Raw genomic sequence first — 13,925 nt, 5'->3', positions numbered from 1 at the left:
ATCGGTTCAGCTCTGAACTCCAAAACAGGGTGTAGTCCTGTTACTGTCACAGAGCTACTGGCAGTGCCAGGCTAAATATAACATGGTAAAACAAGGTATTGATTAAAACTGTTTACTTCAAAGATGTTTAGTAAATGCAGCAATGGTTCTCAGCAATAGAAAAACATTTGATCACCTATAAAAAGAAAAGAACACATGAGAGTTTGTGGTCTCGCGCCTATTCATTTGATTTAAAACTCAGACACTTTTGTAGGATTGTCAAACATTTGCCTGCTGACAGTACTTGGCACCTCTGAACAGTGTCAGCAGTCAATCTCTTTGGTGTTCACACAGCAAAGACCCAATAATCTATATAAACCCTTGAATGCTAATGCTATGCATTGGCCATTGAGGTTTGAAGTCGTCGATCGGCCATAATGGTACACCCCAGTAGGAACAGTCATCCATAGGAATCAAGGGTCGGAACCGGTTCAGGGAACAGAACCGGAAACTGGAAAATAACTACATTATTTGAGGAACTGAAAATGAAAGTGATCTATACTGTTCTGGAACAGAACCATTATTGTAAAAGCATGGAAACTGGTTAATAACGTTCTTTTATACATTCCAGAATTGTTTTCCAGTCCCACAAAAATCACAAAAAAAGCACCTATGCAAAGCCCTCACTGTCACTTTCTGATTGGGAACCAATTCAGGCCACCATAGACCTACATATACCTAGACACACCAAAACCCCATAGCCATACAAAAAACCCTAGGCAATACAAAAACACACATACCACCCTCGTCACACCCTGACCTAACCAAAATAATAAAGTAAATAAAGGTAACTAAGGTCAGGGCTTGACAGTCCCCCCCCCCCGCGCTCCAAAGGTGCAGACTCCCAGCCGCAAACCTGAACCTATATGGGAGGGTCTGGGTGGGCATCTAACCTCGGTGGCGGCTCTGGGTCTGGACGCCGCCCCCCTTCTTTACCCAGAGTCTGCTCTTGTAGCACTGACCCGTGGCCCGTCGCCGGAGGCCACGGACTGTGGCCCGTCGCCGGTGGCCCCGGACTGGGTACTGTCGCCAGACGCTCTGTACTGCCGAGCCGCACTGTAGGCCTGGTCCGTGGTGCCGGCACTGGTGGTACCGGGCTGGGGACACGCACCTCAGGGCGAGTGCGAGGAGCAGGAACAGGGCGTACTGGATCCTGGAGGCGCACTGGGGGCCTGGTGCGTGGTGCCGGCACTGGTGGTACCGGTCTGGGGACATGCACCTCAGGGCGAGTGCGGGGAGGAGGAACAGGGCGTACTGGGCTCTGGATGCACATACCATCCTCGTCACACCCTGACCTAACCAAAATAATAAAGAAAACAAAGATAACTAAGGTCAGGGCATGACGGCTCCACTAGATACCCAGCTTGTCAGGACCCGGTTACGAACTCAGGTCTCTGGTGTGAGAAACAGTCACTTAGCAAACTGAGCCACTAATAGTCGGCAGAACCCCAGAAGATGAGGCAGACACAGCAGTGCTTGAAAGCCTCAAAAGATAATCCAAAAGAAATAAACGAGAACAAAAACAGAGTACCACAAGAGCGTCCAACTGGAGTAACAAATGTTCACACCATCGCTGGGGCTGGGTGCTAACATTCACACACAGAGCAAAGAACTGAGGAAAACTAAGGGTTTAAATACATTCAAGGGAAACGAGGCACAGGTGCAAATAATAACTGTAAACAAGGGAAAATAAAAGGGTCAAAAAAGCACAATGGGGGCATCTAGTGGCCAAAACCGGAACAATCCTGGCCAAATCCTGACACAGTTAGCATTTGGTTCCTTGGAAGTTGTAGGAATGTACATGTTTGGTTTCCCATTGGTTCTGGGAATGAAGCCATACATTTCCTGACTCGTATAACTGCACATTTATTTTACGTTCTGAGAACATAAGTGAATTCTGGGAAGTACATGTTTAGGTTTCAGGGAGATTCTGAGACAGTTTTACTATGGTTCCCTGAATGTTTTCCCGGGAGGTTTTATTAACGTTCTGAGAACAGAAATTATAGGTTATTTGAATTTGATAAAATAATGTTCTGAGAACGTTGTCTAAACGTTGTGAATGTTTTGAACAAAACGTAAAGGTTATAGGGAGGCTTTTTAATAACTTCCCTAAAATGTTCATTGAATGTTTCAATCATACTTTTAATAACACTGCTAGCTAAGGTTAACTGTTTTGAACTCCCAAGCACAGACAGGACACATGGAAATTAATTTGCTTAGGCATCCATCACGCAATACCTATAATCTTCTGTTCTCTATCCATGGAATGAATTAGTCCACTGCCTCACAAGGATGGAGCTAGCATACCATGTTTTCTTTTTACTAATACAAAGCTGTTCATTTTAGTCTATTCAAACAGATCCCATTTCAAAGGAAATAAGCACTCATTAAGATCAGGTGTGCCAATTAGTGGGGCCGGCCAAGACACCTGATCCGACTTAACAAGATAGAAGATAAAGTTTTGTTGACGCTGAGAACAGAATGTAATATGTTTTTAAACAACATTGTCAGAACGTACTTTGAACGTCACTAGTGTTTTCTTGTGGTTTTTCTTGAAAGTTTTATTAATGTTCAGAAAATATAACATTAAATAAAACCACGAGGAAACCTGTAGAAAACGTTATGCTGAATGAAGTACTGAAATTCCCACAGGAGAATGTTGTTTCTTAACTATTTGAGAACATTCCTAATGTCAAACTAGTTGGAGAACATTCCTAGAAAATTAAATGTTATTCAATGTAGCCATGTTTGAACTTTTAGGAAACATTCTGTTGAAAGTAATGAAATACAAACAAAATAAAGTTGTTGTTTCTTTCTTGGAAATGTTTATCATTATGAATCTGTTATTTTACAAATAAAAGCCCTCATCTCTAGCAGAAAAACTATACTATGCTTGTCTGCTTCCTCACTGGTCATCCACCGCGACAGAATACCTCACAGTCACACCAAGGTTCTTCCTAGTCTGGGAGGTGTACACAATAGAGTTATCAATGATGATGGAGAGGACTTGGTGCTGGCAGGCCTTCCCAAAGAATTAACAGCAGTGCTGTCTTGTAGAGCTGGAGGTTGAGGGGGTGGACCAACCTCCAAGCGGGGATATCTGCCAGACACACAGAGAACAAAAGTCCACCACCAAAGTCCACCAAAGGAGAGGAATGTGTTGCTCAGAAGACAAAACTGTTGACAGTCAAATTTTCTGATCCCTTGCCTAGTATCATCATCTGCTGTAGAGGGCCTCTCACCATCACCATAAAACAGAACCAACCAGTGAGATAGATTACATAAACCATACATGCAGTCAGTATAAAGACTAACATACAATCAAATGTATTCATAAATGTTTACATTAGCAGGTGTCACATGTACACTTCTACAATCTACATGCACACATACTTTATACTCCCATACTTGTGTCTCAGCAAAGATAATCATAAGAGAATAGATAATAATAGATAATAGATAAGGAGAGAAAGAGGACAGACAATCATGCCGTTACACAAACTGAGCATCCACCTACTCTAAGGAGCAGCTGGGCAAAGAGAGAGAGAGATACAGAGGGGGGGTCTCAATTGGTCTGTTTTCTCCTCGACTCCTCCGTCCTCCTCCCCTCGGTGACCCAGAAACCGATAAGTGGACTCTACATGTAGTAGAGTGTACATTTGTTAATATGTGAGCATAGGAGTTTCATCCTCTCCTCGATTGCCTCCTTTGGAGGAGGATATTAAATTGCATCCTTTTTGTACTGTTTTGAAATCTGACACACCCACTTTGAATCAGCTGTTTACACGGAGGGAAAAAACATGCACACATTTAAAAACGGTATGCTACTTATCCTTTTATCTATAAAATGTCTAGCACAACTCGCTATATTTCTTTTGACCACTTTCAGTGGTTGAAAAAGTACACAATTATCATACTTCAGTAAAAGTAACTTAATAGAAAATGACTAAAGTAGAAGTGAAAGTCACCCAGTAAAATACTAGTTGAGTAAATGTCTAAAAGTATTTGGTTTTAAATATGCTTAAGTATCAAAAGTAAATTCATTTTTTTAAATGTACTTAAATAAAAAGTACATTTCAAATTCCTTATATTAAGCAAACCAGACTGCACCATTTTCTTGTTTTATTTATTTACGGATAGCCGGGGGCACATTTCAACACTCAGACATAATTTACAAACAAAGCATGTGTTTTTTTGTGAGTCTGCCAGATCAGAGGCAGTAGCGGTGACCAGGGATGTGTGTGAACGATCTTCCTGTCGTGCTAAGCATTCAAAATGTAACAAGTACTTTTGGATGTCAGGGAAAATGTATGGAGAAAACAAGACTACAAGCAAGTTGAAAGAGCGTGCTTCTACTTGGAGTAGCTGTACCAGCTAGCACATTTGGTTCCTTGGAAGTTGTGGAGTTGGTTTCACACTGGTGGTGGGAACGAAGCCATATACTCCTGACTGGTAACAGAAGTGAACGTTTTGCCTGTTCTGGGAATGTTTATTTTTAAGTTGCAATAAGGTTCTGAGAACATTTGACTCTGGTTCCTTGAAAGTTTTCCTGGGAGGTTTTATTCACGCTCTCAGAATGGAAATTATACGATATTTGGAGGGGTTTTTTTTAACGGGGAACTGCCCCCCGCTGATTTGGCCTCAATCTTTTTAGCTTGCTCCTCAAGAAATGCTGGCGGCTGTGACAGAAGCCAAACGTGAGTTAGCTTGGGGTGTGGTTTGATGTGGGTGTTTTTTGACACCACCAATGCACACCCATCTTCCCCTGCAGCAGTTTCCCCCCACTCAATCACAACAAACAAACCTCCTGCAGGTTAATAATTACAGGAAGATGTATGGTGAGATGCCGGGGGAAGATTTTTGTTATTTATTCATTCTTTATTTATTCAGGGAAAAAACCCATTGAGATCAGGTTCTCATTCACAAGGGTGCCCTGATCACAGCAACACAACAATCAAACGCAAGATGACACAAAACAGCAAACAAATAATAATTTATTTATAAAGCCCTTTTTACATGAGCAGAGCAGATGTGGAAAACCCCAAACAGCAAGCAATGCAGATGTAGAAGCACAGAGTAATATGAGAATATGAGAATTTATGTAGATATTAAAATGTAGTAACAGGTCCATGTAGAATAAACAAACTGTTACATAATACCATAGGCACAGTATCTGTATCGGCTGGTCCCTGGGACCAGGAAAGATGAAAGGTGCACATTGTTATATTAGCAGAACACTGCTTCTGTCTGCATTTTGTCTGGTGGTAATGTGGCTACCTTGACAAACATGTCAGAGTGGTCATACCTTGCTGTGTGGTGTCCTTTATACAACATGAGTTTCCTTATCATAGAATTACACATTACCCTCCCCATATAGACTGATACCATTCAATTGAATCATAAAAAAAGACAATACAAGTAAAGGTTGTGTCAAGTAAAATGTTAATGCAGAGTGCCAGGTCTCTCTCCATTCAGAGACATCAGTATCGAGCCCTGTAACATCATCTTGCAAGTCTCCACGTGCTGTCTCCATATACACTACCGTTCAAAAGTTTGGGGTCACTTGTTTTTGAAAGAAAATCTATTTTTTTGGTCCATTAAAATAACATCAAATTGATGAGAAATATAGTGTAGACATTGTTAATGTTGTAAATTACTATTGTAGGTGGAAACTGCAGGTTTTTTTATGGAATATCTACATAGGCGTACAGAGGCCCATTATCAGCAACCATCACCCCTGTGTTCCAATGGCACGTTGTGTTAGCTAATCCAAGTTTATCGTTTTAAAATGCAAATTGATAAATAGAAAACCCTTTTGCAATTATGTTAGCACAGCTGAAAACTGTTGTCTGATTAAAGAAGCAATACAACTGGTATTCTTTAGACTAGTTGAGTATCTGGAGCATCAGAATCTGTGGGTTCGATTACAGGCTCAAAATGGACAGAAACAAATAACTTTCCTCTGAAACTCATCAGTCTATTCTTGATCTCAGAAATTATAGCTCTTCCATGCAAGAAATTGCCAGGAAACTGAAGATATCGTACAGCGCTGTGTACTACACCCTTCACAGAACAGCACAAACTGGCGCTAACCAGAATAGAAAGAGGAGCGGGAGGCAGAGTTCCTCTGTCCAGTGTCTGTGTACTTTTGCCCATCTTAATCTTTTATTTTTATTGGCCAGTCTGAGATATATATTTTTCTGTGCAACTCTGCCTAGAAGGCCAGCATCCCGGAGTCACCTCTTCACTGATGACGTTGAGACTGGTGTTTTGTGGGTACTATTTAATGAAGCTGCCAGTTTAGGACTTGTGAGGTGTCTGTTTCTCAAACGAGACACTCTAATGCACTTGTCCTCTTCCTCAGTTGTGGCCCGGAGCCTCCCACTTCTCTTTCTATTCTGGTTAGAGCCCGTTTGTGCTGTTCTGTGAAGGGAGTAGTACACAGCGTAGTACAATATCTTCAGTTCAAAGCATCACCCAGGTGGGTGCTACACTGTCGGCAACGGATGATCGGCTACTATGGAGGAACTGGGAACGTCGCACAAAGCAATGGGCCCTGATAAAAAGCTCCTGGCTTGTCTGACTTTCTCATTGGCTGCACTGTACCATCGATGCACCCTCTGCTCAATCCATATTGACTTTTCCGAACTGCCTCAACTCCATTTGATTTCCATCTTTAATTTGTTGTTCATTTATGAATAATATATTCTGTTAACAAGAAGACCACAATGGAAAGAAGTTTAAAAATGTTTTTGTGTTATCTATCCTCTATGATTTTGAAATGCATTGTATCCACATGAGGTTGTATTATGTTTTATTCTTTTGTCAAATAAATCAAATCGTACATATCCCGCGCCCGAAGCTACATCCATAATCAGTAGAACGTTCTGATTGGAGAATGAACAAGAAACTATGAAAATCAGTTTTTAGCTTCTATGTTTTGAGCTAGAGGTCTGCTATTGGGCCAACACACACGCTATGATTCTAAGCACATTCGTTAAATCAATGCTTGTAGCTCTGTTAGTCCAATAATATTATTTTGGTTTGAAATATTACTTGTGTTTTACATTTTGTTCCAAATAAAGTATTTATAATAAAGTGTGTGTTTTAATTTTTCCATCATGATTTGTGAAATCCATCAAGAAAACTACATTCTGCCATTTATTTCTGTCTCATTTTGATGACGTCAGAAAATCGCGTAAATAACTTGGGACGGAGTTGCTTAACACTGCCGCGAGTGAACTTGACCGATTTTACAGATTTAAACCTGGTTGTAGTCATTTAAAAGCCGTTATGGCTTCAGGGGAAGGATTTAAGGTGAGTCAGACTTATTTGTGCATGCTCATGTTAGATTAGCACACTGTCAAACGCTGCCTATTGCCTTATCTGTTTGCTTACATCTGTTGTAAACTCGCCGCAAGCAGCATATCGAAATGGAATCTTCACAGGACCTTAATGTTTTTGTTTACATTCTCTTTTTTTGTCTCTTTAGGTATCATCTTTGAAAGACAAAGTGACTTTGATCACAGGTGCCAGCTCGGGCATCGGGGCAGGGACAAGCATCATGTTCGCTAAACTTGGTGCCTTGCTCGCATTGAACGGGCGCGACGTGGAAAACCTCACCAACATAGCAAAACAGTGCACGGACCTGGGTGCTGCGGAGGTACAGTCCAGTGTGCAATTCATGTCATTGTCATGTTGATACAAAGTAACAGATCATTTACGCTGACATGGTGTAGTATTTGTTACAGAGTAGCTAACTATAACGTTCTACATTCAGTCCTTCTGCCCAGGTGGGTGAGTTGTCACTATAGTGGAATGGTCTAAATCAAAATGTGCAAAATCCGCACCGAGGTATAGACTCCGGTTGGATATTCGCCTGTAGCTTTCCTTACGTCCACGAACAGCAGTTAACATAGCCATTGCTCCTAAAACTTTAAAAACGGGTTCTAGCTAACACTTTGTTTTGGTGGATTTACGTCTCGCACTATTTTAAATGATTTATTTGCGTTTTTGAATTTCAATTGTCCTGACCTCAAACAAGGTTCAGAATGTCCATTGACTACCCTTCTGTATTGTACACCTTTTTCATCTCACACGATTTAAACTAATTTTTCCAAATGTAACATTTCAATAGTTCCTTGGTCATGTGACCTACTGACTACAAACAAGGTTCAGAATGTACACTCAGTGGTACACATTTCACACCCTTTAAGTTTGTCCATTTTCATCTCACATAATTTTACATGAACTTTGTAATTCAATAGCTCTTTGTTCATTTGACCTACTGGACCCAAACTACTTTCAGAATGTCAACAGACTGGTGGAAACGGGCGCCGCTAGGCATCCAGTGAGGTAACGCGACCGATCCCTGAGAAGCTGGCGGAGCCCCGGGGAGAGTTCTCTTTTATTTGTGACGTGCAGGGTTCCCTGGAATAGGTTCGCCCCGAGAGAGGGGCCCAAGCCCTGGAAAGCGTTGCGGTTTCGGTGCCGTCCGGTGAGCTCTCCCTGGCCCTTGAAAATCCAGGGGAGAGTGTGTAAATCTTACGCCAGGCCGTACCCATATCCGCAGCAGGTCTCCAAGGTGAACAGCCTCTGGCAGGTGGGGAGTTTGACTGGGGAGGTGCACCTGTCAAACAGTAATGCAGGTGTCCTAAGGCGAGCTTAGGGAGGACATAAACTTCCCGTGGAGAAGAAGGGCTAAAGCTCGCTTGATCTTGACTTTCAGTATGAATACAGACCGTGAAATCGGGGCCTCACGATCCTTCTGAATTTTTGGCTTTTAAGCAGGAGGGATCAAATGTTAACACAGTGATAACTGGCTTGTGGCGGCCTAGCTTTTATAGTGATGTGGCTTTTCGATCCTTCGATGTCGGCTCTTCCTATCATTGTGAATCAGAATTCACCAATCATTGATCACTCATAGACGACCTGATTCTGGGTCAGGGTTTAATACGTAGCAGAGCAGCTTACTCGCTGTGATCTATTGAAAGTCAGCCCTCGATCCAAGCATTTGTCGGGGACGGAAGGTATCTTCCTCCACCATCCTCCTCCTTTACTTAAGGTTTACCAGGTCCACGGAGAAGGGCCAGACACAGAGTGTGAGAGAGCCCAGGCAGGTGGGTAGAAGGCATAAGACATTGACATGGGGCTCTGGATAGGTTGGGGGCTAGGTGGTGGTCGCCCGTCCTCTGGTGGGACTGTGAGTCAGGTTGGGACTCGCTGTGGAAGTCAAAAGGTTACCAGTTACACGAGGAGGCCTCCCCCAAGGTGGGGGGCACTCAGTCTGAGCAGGAGCGGCCGGACTCGGACTGGGGGCAGCACTCAGGCTGTGGAGGTTGGGTTGGGGACTTCGTCTCTGAGTGGATAAAAGGGGGCAGGTTACCAGGTGCACAAGGAGGCCTCCATCAAGGCGGGGGGGCACTCAGATTCCATGCAGGGGCGGCCGGACTCAGGCCATGGAGGTTGGAGTGGGGACTTGGGTGGGTTACCAGGAGCACAGAGCCTGTTTCAAATTACCAGGTGCCAAGAGCCTGTTTCGGGTTACCAGGTGCACGTGGTTCCTGACAGCGGGACAATAGACATCTTAGCAATTCCAGGGAGTAAGCTATATTCTAAGGCCAAGGGAGAGGGGTGTTGACCGGGTAGGGAGAGTAGGTCTGGAGGTCTGTAGTTCCAGGGAATAAGCTATACACTCTCAGGCCCAGGGAGAAGGTGGGCAGGGAGTGTAAGCCTAGAGGCCAGGAGTCACCAGGTCAATGGGGGTCTGCTGGGAGGTCAGGAAGGCCCAAGTGAATAGGTGTGTAAGTGACACAGTCCTTCAGGGGGGCAGAGCAGGCACATTAATGTAAAATCGTGTGAGATGAAAATGGACAAACAAAAGGGTGTGCAATGTTCAGGCCCACTGTTTTGACATTCTGAACCTTGTTTGAAGTCACTAGGTCACATGACCAAGGAGCTATTGAAATTCTGAAGTTTACAAAATGTATGTAAAAACATGTGAAATGACAATGGACAAACTAAAGGGTGTGCAATATAGGAGGGTAGTCAGTGGACATTCTGAACCTTGTTTGAGTCCAGTAGGTCACATGTCCAAGGAGCTATTGAAATTCAAATGTAAAAAAAAAAAAAAAAGTTGTACTTTTTACGCTGCCTAACTAATTAAATTAGGAATACAAAATGCTGCTCACATTTCCACATTAATTTGCTTTGCAATGCTAATAAATGTCCAAATTGTGAAAATAAGACCTGTGCAATGTTGTGCGCAATTTTTACAACATCATGTCACTTATTTGGAGCCTGTGGCTCTAGTGGTTTGAAAGCTATTGAGGTTTGGAAGCGTGAATATCCGTCAAATATCCAACCTGAAACTGTCTTTACCTTGGTAAAATCCGCCCACTAGTTCCCTTGGCGAGCTATATCAAACCCCCCTAATTACAATATCTGTATTATGACAGTACCACACTAACAAAAGTGATGAATGAGTAACATGATCTATCCATTGCTGCCCACCAGCCCTTGCTTGTACCAGGGGACCTGACCAACGAGGACACCGTAAAGAAGACAGTGGAACTGACCATTGCCCACTTTGGCCGGCTGGATGTGCTGATCAATAGCGCTGGCATTCTGGCCATGGGCAGCATTGAGACCGGTGACCTGGCTCAGTATGACAAGGTCATGAACGTCAACGTCAGGTAGGATTAGCGGACCTATAATACCCTGAAGAATAGACTTCATGATAGACTGAAGATTATATGTAACATAGGGCCTTGAATCACATATCTAGGGCACCACAAACTAAAAAAGAAGCTTTCATTAGATGAAGCCTGAAATCTATGTTCTGTGTTTTATTAATTGCAGTGCATTGTCATGCAAAATCATGTACGAGAAGATCATGTCAGTATTTTTCAGACACTAACATCTCTGGCGCTTGACTCCCGGGACCACCCCGTAGAATGTATGCACCCCCTTTCTTTCTGAATGTTTTTGTTATTCCATAGATCAGTGTACCATCTGACTCAGCTGTGTGTGCCCCACCTCATCAGGACTAAGGGTTCTATTGTCAATGTGTCCAGTGTCAACGGGCAACGATCAGTGAGTATTACCAGACCGTCGGGTGTTTGTGTATGTTTCTTTGTCATTCTTTTGTAGCGGAGGTAAGTCAGGCTCATGCTCTCTTGATGAGGTAGCCCTGCCTCTGACAAAAAATAATAATAATCCGTGTCACCTGCCCGAAATGGAAATGTACTCCTAGCCTTATGGTTAAGATGTTGGATTCCCAAACAGGAGACTGAGCTTCAGATCCCACCTGTGACACTATTCCAGTATGATTTCTGATGCACACAATTGTACATTTGTTTCTAGTTCCCAGGTGTCCTTGCCTATTGTATGTCCAAGTCCGCTATTGACCAATTCACACGATGCATAGCACTTGGTAAGAATGACTTGTTTTTCTCCCATTCACTTTTCATTCTATTTTCTGTAATATGTATTATTATTAGTGGGTGAAAATAAAGGAGATACTCATACGACTCATATTTCTCCCAGAGCTAGCGTCGAAGCAGGTGCGAGTGAACTCTGTCTGGTATGTCAAGTCTGTCTTGATACTTAATTATTATTTGTTATGTAGTTATTACGACCATATTGATCTCTCTCTCTCTCTCTGTTGTCTTTCCCCTTTAAGTCCTGGTGTGATCATAACAGATGTCCACAGGAGAGCAGGCCTGGATGAGGAGCAGTATGCTCAGGTAACCTACTATGTTATACAGGGACCTAAACACATTGTTTTACAAGGTTGTGTTCACTGGATGGCGTTCCAAAATGTATGTACTGTATATTGTAAAATGTCAATGTTTAGAGAGCTCATGGCTTACTATATGACAGAGAATGTTGTCAGTCACCTAGTTATAATGCAATATCTTTCTGTCTCTCCGAACGCACTCACTTGCTCTCTCCTACCCCGTCTCTCTTTCTCTCCATGTTCCTCTCTCCTCCCCCTTCAGTTCCTTGAGAAGTGTAAGCAGACCCACGCCCTGGGGAGACCAGGTGAGGTGGAGGAGGTGGCCCATGCCATAGCCTTCCTGGCGTCAGATGCTGCCACCTTCATTACCGGGGTCAACCTACCTGTGGATGGGGGGCGCCACGCCATGTGTCCAAGATAATATCCTGTGACATGATCATTGACTGGCAGCCGATACAAACCTGAACTGTCTCCCTTGGTTTGTGTCATTTAAAAAAATATATATTTTGAGTCTAGACAGACAGAATATAATGAAATGTATAGTATGCCCTAGTATGCTATAAAAGTGAAATCATGTCAAGATCCTTTAATTCTTCTGTGTTCAATTAGATGACTGTACGCTTAGATGGGAGATTGGGTTTCAAACTGGTACATGAGTGCCCTCGTGGTGAAGATGTGAAGTGTAAGAAGTTTTACACTTTAAAAAGGGAAAACTTTTCATATTTCAGTTGAAATAATACATTAGCTATTTTACAACAACAAAAAGCCTCGGTGTATGCACTATGACAATAATGAATTCAATATTTTATTGACAACTTTTATTGAAAACTAACTCCGTTCAAGGTGTCTTTGTAGCTAAAAATTTAAAATGTTAAAACACAATGGTCTTCTTGGGTTTCAAATATTTATTGAACACCTGAATGTTGAAGAAAAGGAAAGTGAAAACTAGAAGCTGCAATATTTTGAAGCAGACAGAGGATCTGCAAAGATGAATGAATGAGCATTATAACCACTAACATCTATCCCTTAACCTAAAACAAAAATCTGCTGTCTGACTCAGATGTTTTAAAGTAATGAAATAAATGCAAATGGAGGGCTCTGAGTTGTGTGATGAGAGGTATTCTGAGTTTATGGTTGGTGTGATGAGAGGTATTCTGAGTTCATGGTTGGTTGGTCTGTAGAGTATCACAAACATGGTCAACAATAAGGTGTAAAACAGTAAGTGTAGAAGCATTAAACGGTCCAAATACAGTACAGTTTTGAAGAAGAAAAAAGATAACGAAATCCATGAAGCCCCAAATGTATGCAAAATAACAAATGCTCTGATGATGGGAAGTGTAATAGATGACAAAGTCGCAAAACCCATGGACATTAAATAACATAAATTAGCATGTTGGGATCAACTGTATACAACAAAAAGCTTTGCATAATTATATACATTCAACAAGTAATAAAAACAAGACCTAAATCTTCAATAATAGCTTCAGACTCAGACAAAGGGGATACAATGATGATGCAGGGGGAAAACGCTGTTTTGTTAGCTTGAAAAGTGAATTTGATTTTTTTTAAATGACTTGCATTCGTAATGTATAAAAAAATATTCCCTTCTGAAGTATAAAAGGCATGTAGATATATTCTGTCAAGATTAAACAAGACCCACCACGGGAGTCGGTTAATTATTTTAGCACCAGGTATCAGGTGTCATCTCTGTTTCTCAGTTGAAAGCACCATAGCTCGATGAGAGGTAGACAGACTGACACTCTTCTGGATCCACTCTCTCTTACAAGCTTCAATTCACTTGACTAGGGAAACGCACATCAGACATGTTTGTGTGTGTGAATGCAATAGTTTTTCATAGCCTGGTGGGCATTTCTTCTGCACCAAGTCACAAGTACAAGTATATTCATACCTCATCTGCAGACTAGGCAGGAGAAGATGGCTGGAAAGCATACACCTGTGGATGTATGATAGGAACTATTCCTACACCTGAATGTTATGATACTATTATATCCAATGTTTTGAGATCACTGTAAACCTGAATTGCTTTGAAAAGTTGCAGAACGAGATGTCTATTGCACTTTTATATTAAGATATACATGTAACATGTATAAATAATATGTATATGTGTGACATTTAACAAGATGTA

The 13,925-nt window shown here is 42.1% G+C and overlaps 1 protein-coding gene across 1 annotated transcript; it reads left to right on the top strand.

The window, feature by feature from the left end:
• Nucleotides 1–7,223: 7,223 nt before the first annotated feature.
• On the top strand, nucleotides 7,224–13,471 carry zgc:101858 (uncharacterized protein LOC449555 homolog). The gene is made up of 8 exons (XM_035786250.1): nucleotides 7,224–7,356; nucleotides 7,532–7,702; nucleotides 10,555–10,733; nucleotides 11,040–11,133; nucleotides 11,404–11,473; nucleotides 11,587–11,623; nucleotides 11,723–11,786; nucleotides 12,042–13,471. Exons 1-8 carry the CDS (start codon nucleotides 7,333–7,335, stop codon nucleotides 12,198–12,200), a joined length of 798 nt encoding a protein of 265 aa, XP_035642143.1. The 5' UTR covers nucleotides 7,224–7,332; the 3' UTR covers nucleotides 12,201–13,471.
• The last annotated feature ends 454 nt before the right edge of the window (nucleotides 13,472–13,925 follow it).

This window comes from Oncorhynchus keta, chromosome 14 (assembly GCF_023373465.1).
Source record: "Oncorhynchus keta strain PuntledgeMale-10-30-2019 chromosome 14, Oket_V2, whole genome shotgun sequence".
Lineage (NCBI taxonomy): Eukaryota > Metazoa > Chordata > Actinopteri > Salmoniformes > Salmonidae > Oncorhynchus > Oncorhynchus keta.
Note: the sequence above shows the minus strand (reverse complement) of the source record. Positions and strands in the feature narration are given on the sequence as shown.

What these genes read in the sequence shown, in the direction of transcription:
- zgc:101858 (XM_035786250.1), top strand. Translation starts at nt 7,333, where the DNA reads ATGGCTTCAGGGGAAGGATTTAAG. An exon ending in CTTCAGGGGAAGGATTTAAG is followed by an intron (nt 7,357 to 7,531) that starts GTGAGTCAGACT and finishes TTGTCTCTTTAG; the next exon opens with GTATCATCTTTGAAAGACAA. An exon ending in CGGACCTGGGTGCTGCGGAG is followed by an intron (nt 7,703 to 10,554) that starts GTACAGTCCAGT and finishes GCTGCCCACCAG; the next exon opens with CCCTTGCTTGTACCAGGGGA.